General features: G+C 43.0%; 1 protein-coding gene and 1 long non-coding RNA gene across 3 annotated transcripts in view; one reads left to right on the top strand and one right to left on the bottom strand.

Moving 5' to 3' along the window:
- LOC308583909 overlaps positions 1–2,870 on the bottom strand; it is an 18,625-nt gene extending 15,755 nt beyond the window's left edge. The window contains exon 1 of the long non-coding RNA XR_014006483.1: positions 2,776–2,870. This is a non-coding gene — a long non-coding RNA (uncharacterized lncRNA). The remainder of the gene's footprint in view (positions 1–2,775) is intronic.
- On the top strand, positions 87–12,260 carry TBXT (T-box transcription factor T). 2 transcript variants are annotated; one of them, XM_081188273.1, is made up of 8 exons: positions 87–785; positions 2,810–3,074; positions 4,804–4,938; positions 7,322–7,383; positions 7,479–7,540; positions 8,889–9,065; positions 9,646–9,775; positions 10,740–12,260. In XM_081188273.1, exons 1-8 carry the CDS (start codon positions 580–582, stop codon positions 11,005–11,007), a joined length of 1,305 nt encoding a protein of 434 aa, XP_081044399.1. In that variant the 5' UTR covers positions 87–579; the 3' UTR covers positions 11,008–12,260. The 2 variants fall into 2 exon arrangements, with proteins under 2 accessions (XP_081044399.1, XP_081044398.1); XM_081188272.1 differs by having other exon boundaries at positions 148–785; positions 9,643–9,775.

The following is a 12,260-nucleotide window of genomic DNA, read 5'->3' as shown; positions in this document are numbered from 1 at the left end:
GGGTGGTGCTGCCAAGCGGGGCCAAGGGGATGCTGCTCCCCGGTTATGGCGCTCTTGCTGACATGGCCCATTTCCTCTGGGGCTGCAGCATCCCCAGTCACCGGCGGCTTTGATAGAGGTGCAAACATTTGGGGGCAAATTTACATAAAATACCGCGTTTAATCCCACTGGCTGCAATTAACATCACAGGCTTCCCCCCCGCGCGGGCAGCGTTCTGATATGACCGCAGGGAGCCAATCAGGTGGGCGGGCCGGACACATCAAAGAGACTGTCCTCCAATCAGGTGAGCCCCCTGTCGGCATTGTGATGTCACCAGGAAGCTACTTATAGGGGGCCACGTAATTGCTCCCCGCTTGAGCAGTTTCGAGGAGCGCCTGTCAGAGGTCAAGTGGAATTAACCCTCCGCACCCAACCTGCGGATCCCTCCTCCCCCTGCAACTTCGTCTATACTCCCCTCCCCATTTGTAACTTGGAGCGGGGTCACCCTGGACAGGTTCTCCAAGGTGGAGAGCGTGGGATCCCGATACCCTGGAGGAGCTAGCTCAGTAAGGAGGCTCTCGGGCGGGGCGGGAAGGAAGGATGACCTCTCCGAGCACGGACAGCTCCGGCAAGAGCCTGCAGTACCGGGTGGATCACCTGCTAAGCGCCGTGGAGAATGAGCTGCAGGCGGGCAGCGAGAAGGGCGACCCCACCGAGAGGGAGCTGCGCGTCACCCTGGAGGAGAGCGAGCTGTGGCTGCGCTTCAAGGAGCTCACCAACGAGATGATCGTCACCAAGAACGGAAGGTAGGAGAAAGGCAGGCAGGTGGAGGTGGACCGTCTCAGGTGGACATGATCCACTCCCTGCTTCCAGTGACTTGCCCCACAGGAGCAAAAACTCAAAGCTTTTATTCCCAATCCTCCCGTAGCTCAGATCATGGATGGAGGACATGCCTCCCAGGCTGTCGCGTCTCGGTGTCCTCCTGTTGTTGTTTTCCGTGGGGCACACCTCATTGCTGGCTGCCTTTCTCTTCCTCTTGGCCACCTCCCCTTCTGCTACATGTCCTCTCTCTTTTCCATCGCCCTTTCCCGTGTCCTCTACAGCTTCGTTAATAGTTCCTTCTCGCTACTACTCCGTTGATCTATACAAATTCAGTTTGCAATCCGTTCTGGTGAGCTTTTCAGGGAGGGCCTTTGGTTCTCATTCACCTCACTCTTCAATTGCTTGCCCTAGACAGCTCAGCTTCGTTTCTAAGGTAGCGGCTGCTCTTGGAAAGCCTCCTTAGGTGTAGGTACTTATCATTGCAGTGGCGCGCTTTCAAGGTGAATTTTGCACGCACTTTTGGGCGGCCGTCCCTCTCGTTTTGCCCCTGTGCAAAATACACCTTGCGATGAGTCAAACTTCCGTCCATTTGCATCAGAGCGTTTGCTGCAAGGCAGAAAAGGGTCCCCACAATTCAGGTGCAAAACCAGGAGGTTTTGCATGGTAAATTTGGAATGGAAACTTCCTCAACCCGCAGAGAATTCTAGGCAAAACTAAGGATGGTTTTCGGCTAAGTTTTATTCTGAGTAGACTCACTGAAATTAATGAACATGTCTCAATTATGTCTATTAATTTCAGTGGGTCTACCCTGAGCAAAGCCTAGTTAAATATCACCCTAAGCGACTGGTTCCAGACAATCCTTTAAAAAGAGTCTTCAATACTCTTGCTCCAAACATATTTACATAAAAGCAACACCACATTACATCTTATTGTCCGTAAGATGTTTTACTGATTTCAGATCTTGGGCCCTAGTGCTTTATGACAGTCTTTAAAAACGACTGCCTTCCACCCCTGACTATTTGCTCTGTGATGTTGTCTCCTCCAGTTTATTGATTCTGCAAATTTCCCATCAACCTACACAAAGGTATTGTTTAGTATTTGGTTACTGGGTTGGAGTCTAACTAAGCTACCTGACCTAGGTCCCACCGAAACCACTGTGAAAAGTTAGCCACGATTATGTGAAGCAGGGAACTAAGGTCTGGATCCAACGCTTTACAATCATTTCCAGAGGCATAGCCTTTGTTAGTCCTTTGCAGCAACAACAACAAAGGGTCTTGTGGCACCTTAAAGACTACTATTATATGTCACCGTAAGCCCGTTAAAAACCAAATCGGATAAATAACATAAACAAAAACTTCTCCCGTTTCTTGTTTACAAGCGTGCACATTACTCGCAATTGAATTTCAGTGAAATCAAAGGACCTAGGCAATGAGGAACAAAATGCAAATCGCAAGTCGTTTCAATGGAATTGGCTTCCATATAGTTTGAAGGCAATGGGCTGCTTACACCTCCGTGGTAATTTCCTAAAGACATTTGCACCTCGTCCCTAAAACTGTTTATTCGCCAGGAATTGGACGGATGCCGGCGCTTCCTTTCAAAATAAGGCGGCTTGGGGTCCCTAATGGACGGCGAGCCTGTATGGCAGATTCCGTCTCGTAGATTTCACTAAGCTTTAGTGGAAGCCAGCGGGAGTCGACCAGCCTTACCCCATGCACGTTTACTTGGAAGTAAAACCCAACGGGGCTTCCTTCCAGCCGTGCGTAGGAACGGCAGCCCAACAGCCTAGTCCTGTTGGGGTGAAATCAGACCTATTTGGCTTGAGTGAGGATTGAGGCCTGAAGAACCTGTGTGACAGGAAGCCCGAGGGAGGCCTTGCTCTCCGCGAAGCCGGGCGCTCCCTTGGCTCGGGCTTTCCCCGCTCCTCGCTCTCTCTCGGGGCCCCGAGGCCTAGCCGGAGGGCGCGCCTCCTCTTACCGGGCCTCTCCTCGCGTCTCCTTCCCTGCTGCAGGCGGATGTTCCCCGTGCTGAAGGCGAGCGTGTCCGGGCTCGACCCCAACGCCATGTACTCCTTCCTGCTGGACTTCGTGGCCGCCGACAACCACCGCTGGAAGTACGTGAACGGCGAGTGGGTGCCCGGCGGCAAGCCCGAGCCGCAGGCTCCCAGCTGCGTCTACATCCACCCGGACTCGCCCAACTTCGGCGCGCACTGGATGAAGGCGCCCGTTTCCTTCAGCAAGGTCAAACTCACCAATAAGCTCAACGGAGGCGGACAGGTGAGGAAGACCCCTCGGCGGGGAGGCCGGGGGCGGCGGCCTTCCCTCATGTGGTTGCCCGCCTCAAAAGCGAAATGGGAAATAACGAAATGCAGCACCTTCGCGCGCCCTTTCTAAGCACCCTGCGGACAGAACGCTGCTGGTTTGCTTGGAGTTAAAACCTCAACTAAGCGTGCTTAAGGCTACAGCCTTATTCTCATTTCCAGTTTACAACACAGTGACGTGCAGACGTCCAGCACTGAGAGGTTGGAGGAGCGTCTCCCCTTCTTCGGCACTATATGAACAGGTTTCCAGAATTTGGCGGTAGGAGATGCTAGCTACATCACAGAATAGTGGCTACCAGTTTTTCTGAGCCTCCTGAAGAGATTTGTCAGTTTCCAGAAAGAGCATCTGTGTGTGTCTCTCTGTGTCTATATTTTATAGACTGGAACTGTGGGGCTACTGTGTAAGTGTAACACTCCTCACATCAGGGGTCATGGTTTGACCCCTGTTCCCAGGCTGCAGTGTTACTCATTGCTACCCCTTCATTCATTTATTGCTAGCTAGTTTCAGGTGTTCAGTGACCACAGTGTGGGGACATTGGGGTCAGGCCTTCTGCCTGTCCCCTCTTCCAACTTCCACAACTTTGTCTGAAGAGACCCTATGCCTATGCACCTATGTAAGCCCAGTTCAGACCTTTGTAGAAATTTGTGGAAGATGGAAACGTGGGCAACCAGGCATTCTCTTGTTGCTACCCTCCAGACCACCCGTGGAAGAAGCACACAGAGAAGGGTTCAGATGACAATTGCAGGGTGCAGGTCTGTTCATGTGGAGACAGGGGATCCTTGAAGCATTGGAGTTATGGGATTTGAAAGTTTTAAAGGTCAAAACTAGCACTTTGAATTGAGCCCAGAAATTAGTTGATAGCCAGTGCAAAGTTAACCTCTGATCATTCTAGTCTTTGGTCTGCCACTTTGGAATAACAGTAACCAGTCTTGGTGTGACTTTTAAGTACAAGAAGGATTAACAAATGTAACCTCAAAAAACTCTCTTGAGACTGTAACCCTATGCACGCTTACCTGGCAGTAAGCCTCATTGAATGTAGGGGGGCTTCAGAGTTCACCTGAGTAGGCTTGTGCTGTTTTACTAAGAAAGTAGGTTGTAGCGCATTGTGGGATAGAGAGCCAGCTCGACAACTGACAAATTTTGGAAACTTTAGAATAGATTCCAATCATCAGGAAAACTTAAGATTTCCATTAAGGATAGTTTCATGTGTGTCTTTACTGCCATTTCTCACTTTGTATCCTGGACATTAAACCAACTTAATGCTTAATTCAGATGTTTACTTTCTCCAATATTTTGCCTGTAGCTTCTTGGTTTGATTGCTTAACCCATGAATGGGCTGTATGCACAGGCAAAATATTGGTTAATATCTCATCTTATTAAACTGAGATATGATCATTTGAACTGGGCCATTATTTTAAATAAGGGTAGTGATTGAGACAGTTTGGTTGCATAGGGTTGTTTAAATCAATGTACCGGTACTTAAATTAGTCACATCTATTTATTTCAGTAAGTTTATGCTGGGTATCACTTAGCTGTATACAAACCTTGGCTGTCTCCCCCCCTTTTTTTATTTAAACTAGTCAATTGCTCTTTATCATCCTTTAAGAAAAACCCACACCATATAGTAGTGTAACATTCTCTGCAGCTGTGCCTGTGCTGACCACTGTTCTCCTTATATTGACAGATCATGTTGAACTCCTTGCACAAGTATGAGCCTAGGATTCATATAGTGAGAGTTGGTGGCCCTCAGCGAATGATCACCAGTCATTCTTTCCCAGAGACCCAGTTTATAGCTGTGACAGCTTACCAAAATGAAGAGGTAGGAACAAAACAAGGATGAGCCCTGCATGGATTTTCCTTCTTTGATGCACCAAAGGACAGATTTGTGGCATTAAGGAAGGGGATGCTAAGGTGGTAGTGGGAAATGTTGATTGTGTACAAAAATTTAAAAGGATGCTGTGAAAGAGATGTAAGAATTGTTCATCTCCACCGAGAACTGGACAAATTAAAAAGCAGTAGAGTGTCTGGAAGGTAGGTAAATTGGGAGAAATGTTGTAAGTATAAGAAGACTAAGCCGAGTAAGATTTGTGTATTGTGTATTTCCTTGTTTGAAGGAAAGAGGCTTTGAAGACAAGATTTGAGCAGCTATCAGCCAGAGATATTTAATCATAGTAGGGACAGCTGCATATTCCTGCCTTGGAGGGAATTGGACTAGATGATCCACAAAGTCCCTTGCAACTCTAAGGAAGGGTTGGCTTTATAACATGGAGGTCTGAACAAATAATTCTATATAACTTGTTAATTTCATACTTCTAGTATAAAGTAACCCTTTTGCTGCATTTTCAGTTGAATGTCAAATGAGCTTGTTTAGTTAAAATTATCCTTTTATTCAGACAAAGAAGAGCAGCACTGCTGTAGTTTCTGACCTTATGCCTTCACACCACAGCCGCCTTTGTAGAAAATTCTAAATAAATGTTGGACTTTTTTCCAATCCCCCACCCCTGAACTATGTGGAATTTGTTTTTAAAAAAGATGTGTTTAAGACCTTCATCAAATTTAATGTGTTGTGCTGAGCCAATGAATCAGGCTAAAATATAATAAAATGTTCACAGATTTTCAATGCATGCAAGATTTTGAGGATATTTATTGCAGAAAATAGTTTCAAGGTGACAGCATAATCAAACATTCTCATTTTGAAAAACTCCCTGTAAACAGATTGTTTGACTCACGAGAACCTAGATTGCATACTGTTAACACCAAACAACTTTTCACAGGCTGTAAATTGAGAGATGATGTAAAAATCCATATTTTAAAATGTTTGATTGCATCCCCCCACCCTGTCAGCTGAAAAGAGTATTGGAAAATCCCAAACTTGATTACTTAATGTGAGAAAATAACTATTGAAATATCAAGAGTAGCTTCACCATGGACTAATATGTGATATTATTTTATGTTTCTGTATAACTTTAACCTGTACCCTAACGTAAAACCCCACAGTTTCTCATTTAGAGTAGTGTAAAGGAATGTAAATAATGTGATTGCTTAGTTGCCAAAATAGGGTAAAGAGTGTTGCTTGGGTATGTTTATATAAATGTTAATCTTGCTTTATATGTGTCCTCTTTCTAAGAATGTAATAAGTAACCACCAGTCTAGCCTGTTGCGTCTGAATCAGTTGCTAAAGTTTAATCTAACTATTATATTTCTAGCTTTCAGTATCCAATTAAACTCAGGAGAACATTCAGGATTTGTTGTCATTACAGTTTCTGGGTCAACTTTTTATGAAAAGTGTTATTTTCATAACTGATACCAAAGTAGTACAACTAATCAAACTGCATGATCAGCAGTAACTCTTAAGTATTATTTCCCAAAAAAGTTGGAAGGCAAGCCCTCCAAATGTATTTGCTTATTTAGGAAATTTTTAAAACAAGTTCATAAAAAGCCCTCAAGTGGTGAATATAAAATAATATATATATATATATATTTCCAAAGATGGAAATGTGTATTTGCCTCTAAACACCCCTTTCAGCACAAATAATTTCCAAAACAGTGTGTGCGGGGTGGACATAGATTTCACAATGGTTAAATATCAGTGAGTGATAAGTTTTCAAATACTACATTATGTGAAACACATAATGAGCAATTAAGGAGCCTGAAACCAAATTGTTGACCAGTCTTCTGTTAATTCTGCAAGCAACACTTGCAGTTTCCCACATATAAAATTTTAACTTTTTGTGCTTCCTTGAATAACAACTGATAAAGGTGTGATACAAGTCCTTTGCTGTTATATTATGTATGCTCAATTAATAACTCAAAAGATGTTAACTACTTTGTTTTTAATGTGACCGTGATATTCATCATCAAGGTATTTTTCACTGTTGTGTTACCCAGAAACCTGAAACTTTTTATAACTGTTTTTAGTGTACCCCCCCTCTTATGTACTTCCTTAACAGGATAATAAAACCAGGCATTTAAATCAGGCAAAGTGGGTGGGGGGAGGTTGTGGTGGAGAGAATGATTTCAAAGCATGCTATTGCAGTGTGTGAGCTGTTTAGTTGCTGTTTTGTTAATTCAATTCTGAGCCATTTTCCCACTAGAAACCATTATGAACTACCCTGGGGAGTTGGTAGAAATGTTGTGTGACTATGAAAAAAAAGTGTAAAAATGTCAATTTGAGACTTTTTGTTTGTGTTTTTTTTTTTTAGATAACAGCTTTAAAAATTAAGTACAATCCCTTTGCAAAAGCTTTTCTTGATGCAAAAGAAAGGTGAGATCTGTCGTCTGCTTTCAGTTGCATTTATGAATCATATTTCTGCAAAGAATTTAATCTTTTTTGGCTACAAAATATGATTTCTTTGGCAGAAGTGACCACAAGGACATGATGGATGAAGTGGGAGATGGTCAGCAGTCAGGGTATTCGCAATGTACGTCTAAGCTCTCTTCTGAAAATTATTTTATAGTATGCCTCCAAAATCAGTTCTCCTTTGCTCAGGTACCTTTTTTTGCTATGTATCTAAGGATATTTTAAATAAATATAGTGCAAGTCAAAGTGCTGACTTGTAAATGTGCCCTTTTCCAAAACGTTGTAGCTACTTTTGTTTCTTTTGCCTATATCTTCTGGTTTTGCATTTTTCTAATTGTGTGCAGTATATTTAATCATAAAGACCAATAGTATATTTTTAGCAGTTCTTATACTGAGATCCATTAGTGTAATAGTGCTCAACCTTTTTTTTTTTGCCCCTGCTCCTTCTTGAACATTGACGGAGAAGAAGAATCTGCACCCAGTTTCTCCAAAGCACACAATGGGGAACAATGGGATTGTGAACAATTAAGTGATATAATATGGGATGTATTTATTCACAACTAAGTTTTACTCTGAGTAGACCCACTGAAATTAATGGACTTAACTTAGTCACATTCATTAATTTCAGTGGGTCTGCTCTGAGTAAAACTTAATTAAATTCCAACCTACACTGGCAACTACTTTCTTGAGCCAGGATAGAATTTGCACATTGCACAATGCCTTGACCAAAAGTAAATCTATGCTTACAAACAGTCCATATCCCACTGAAGTTGTCACTGAAACTCTTCATTGCTTTTAATGGCAGAGGCCTGCATCTATAATCTTTGATGTAGGGAACAAAAGCATTCTGTGTGTCTCATGGAAGCATTTATATCCATGGAACTGAAATCCATGGAGCTGGAAATACAGAAGAACAGCTAGTGCAGTTTCACTGCCCTAAATGAATAAAATGCAAACACTAGGCCAAGCATCTCACAAATTCTGAAAGAGGCTCTCTGAAATCCCATTGAAATCTATGAACGCTGGCAGTAGTGTAAAGTTTTTGGGTATTTTAGTGTAATGTTACCCTTGCTGGAAGTGGAATGCACAGTTTGATGACATCACAAGCGAGGGAAATTTATTTATTTATTTATTTATTTATTTATTTATTTATTTATTTATTTAATATATTGTCTTTCTCCCAAGTTGGGATTCAGGGCAGCTTACAACATTATAAAATACAGAGTTGTAAAAGGAAACTAGTTAAAACCAATAATTGAAATGCAACCTGGATGTTTGAAATACAGCCTGGATGTTGGGGGAGGGAGGAGAACTTATAACAAGGATGCCATTTTTGTAGCTCCTCTGTAAATATAAGGATTTAGTTACTTGGTGCTCTGGGACCTCAGTTGCGCACAAAGGCCTCACTGCATCTTGGACAGGTCTTGCTGCTATGTGTTGGTCTAGTGAAATGTCCCCTCTTCTTGCAGTAGGTGGATGGCTGATTCCTGGAACAGGGACTCTGTGTCCTCCTGCCAATCCTCATCCACAGTTTGGAGCACCTCTGTCCCTCTCCCCTGCTCACAGTTGCGAAAGGTACTCATCCCTGAGGAATCACCGCCCTGCCCCTTATCCGAATCCATACACTCATAGAACCAATTCTCCAAGTAAGTTTTTTTATTATTATTACTGGCCTCTGGTGGTTTGCTATTGTGGGAAATCAACTGGCTGATCAAATATCAACATGAACATACAGAATGGACAAAAATCTGTTCATAGTGCACTTGATGACTGTTGTCAAGAAGTAGCAGGCAGTGATTTGATTTATTTTTCACTCTGTCTTATTTCTTATTAATGCTTTGTGTGTGTGAGAGCCAAGTGATTTTTGTTTTACTTCTCATTGACAGCCTATTATTAATATCATTTATTGTTCATTCTCTGTGGGTGTCCAGTATATGCCTATTTCACAGACTTACACCAATGCTGGCAAGAAGCAGCACTCAGAGACTGTCTGTGCCCAGTGTCAAGTCCTTTCCTTGGCATCTACCTGTTGAACCAGGTATTTGAATCAAAACACTGGTCTGTGCAAAATTCCATCTATAGTCCACAAACAAGACCAAAGGAGGAAAACAAATCACTTTGACGCTCCCACCCACTGCCAGATATAAATATAAATATTTCTAGAGCATATATTTGCACTGAAAACAGGGGCTGCACTTCTCATACGGATGCTTTCCTTTACAGCAGCATATGGTGATAGTTCTTCAGCCTGCCTTTCTATGCTCCAATCTCATGACAACTGGTCCAGTTTAGGTGTCCCACCCCCAACAAGCATGCTGCCTATGAGTCACAGTACCGGACCACCAACCAGCTCCAGGTAGGCTGTATTCCCTGAGCAAGAGAGCCATCACATTTCTATAATCTGGAATGTGACTTTTTCCTTAGGAAAACTGCTGAGAAAGTAACACTGATATTGGGTGTGGGAAATCTCTGGCCTGAAAGCCTAGTAAGGCCCAGCACACATCCCAGTTAGGCCCATTAGGCCATTTTCTCCAAACCATGCAAACCTGCCCCATACTTGATGTAAGTTGCTCCCACAAAAGATTTGGTTTTTTGTTTGGAGTCAGTTGACATCATTGTGATGTCAGGTGATTAACAGGTGGGTGTCTCACCCACCTGTCAAAATGGCCTGTGTGTGTTGGGGTATTTGGAATCCAGCTCACTGGCCCGAACATGTTCCCCGCCCCTGACTTGCAAGGAGGCTAAAGGGGTTACAATTAGGTTTTTTTTAGGAGTGGGGGATGCAACTTCTTCTCCTTCCTGTGGACTTGTCTTAAGGGCCTCTGGTGAGGTAGGGTTTTATTTCCCTTTGAAGGATTTCCCAATTCGGTTGAAGACCCTAAAATTCTGCTGTGAGCCTAATCTGCATACTAATTGCCAAAAATGGGGAAAATATCATTCTAAGAGCTGTCAGGTATTTTATGTTCTATGGCTGCCAGCAGGATTCCAGAAAGACTGAGTGCAAACAAACAAATTCTATAACATTTCTCCATTTTGCAGAATGGCCAAATGTGTCAGTAGCATAATATTGGAATTATGCACCATCAAGTTGGAGGAAGGGATTCATAATTATCTGATGTTGGAACCTAGTGTGACATCTTCTATCCCCACTTTTGCAGCTGGGGCTTGGAGGCTGGAAGAATAAACTGTCCAAGGCTATGCAATGCCCACGTGACTGGAGAGAGTCCAAGGTCAACATTCTGTTCATGAGGCAGTACTGGGGCCCCAAGTCAAGCTTGCATTCTGAAATCTCTTTCTTTCTTTCTTTCTTTCTCTTGCAGCCAGTATCCCAACCTGTGGTCTGTCAGCAACAGCACCGTCTCGCCTGTGTCACAGTCAGGTGGGATGCCCAGTGGAATAGGATCCCAGTTTTTACGAAGCTCCACGGCCCACTATCCCACCCTCCCTCATTCTGTCACCACCCCTTCCTCAGGATCTCCATTGTACGACAGTGGGACCCCTACAGACGTTGCCGACAGTCAATATGATGCATCAGTGCATGCTAGACTTTCTTCTACATGGACTCCCGTAACAACCCCTTCTATGTAGGCCTTTCCTTTGGACAAAGGACTTTCTAGCTGCTCTAAACCAGGAATACAGAAGTAACGTTTCAGGAGGGCAGAAGGAAAAGGCACAAGTATGCTAGCAGTAATTGCTTTATGCTCATCTCAGTATTAGAGTGTAATGATAGTGGCACAGACACCTTATGAAAGCGGGTATGAAACTTGTTTGGCAGCACAGGCCATTTTGGGAGTGTTTGCCACCCCTTTTTTCCTCTCTGCAGTCATGAGGGCGAGAAATGTTGCCAACCCTGAGATACAAGGGCTCTCCCTTTTCAAAATAAGCCTTTTCAGTTTTCAAATTTCACCAGAAGCAGAATGCACCAAAATAGGAATGGGCTGGTCATGGATTTTATATATTTTTTACCTCCTCTGGGCTGTTTCTGTCTATCTATCTATCTATCTATCTATCTATCTATCTATCTATCTATCTATCATCTATCTATCTATCTATCTATCTATCATCTATCTATCTATCTATCTATCTATCTATCTATCTATCTATCATCTATCTCTCTTTCTATCTCCTTTTTTTACTCTATTGAGGGATGAATTATGCCATGTATTATGTATGTATCTCATTCAATGACTAGTCACAGAAGAATGAGTGAACAACTTATATTGAGAAGTAAAGTGCATGTTTTCTAGACTCGAGTGCTTGATCTGTGCTGGCTGTTTCACATGTGCAAGCCATCACTTGCATATTCATTGCTTGGTGACAGCAACTTTGTGTGAACTTCCACTAAGTGATGACTTCTCATTTGCTGCTCTTTTATTGCGCTTTATCATTAGACATGTTTTCCAGCCCAGTTTGCGCCAGGCCCATAATGAATGGGTTAGGTGACTAGTTCAGCTTGAGTGTAAATTGTACTTTCATACTAAACAACTTGAGGTTTGGGTGGTGGCTTGACTTGTTGGACACTGCAGGTGATATTTTAATCTGGACAGGAAAAGAATGGTTTGCCACATGTGGAGTGAAGTGAACTGGCCCCAACTGATGAGATTTCTTGTTCAAAATATCTAGATGGAATCAGCATTAAAGGACGATAGATAACTAGAATAAAAAGTGCACTACTATAATGGACATGCCTTGACCATATTATTTCCCCTAATTTGCAGATTTATGCACAACTATATGTTTATTTCTTTGTAACTTTTGAAATGACAATCAAAAAGAGCTCTTCCCTGCATAACAAATGCAGTTTTTGAAGTTTTACAGATCAGTTCTTGTTTTTTAAAGTG

The sequence above is a fragment of the Podarcis bocagei genome (genome assembly GCF_964188305.1).
Source record: "Podarcis bocagei genome assembly, chromosome: 3".
Classification (NCBI taxonomy): domain Eukaryota; kingdom Metazoa; phylum Chordata; class Lepidosauria; order Squamata; family Lacertidae; genus Podarcis; species Podarcis bocagei.
This window is presented reverse-complemented; position numbering and strand designations above follow the sequence as displayed.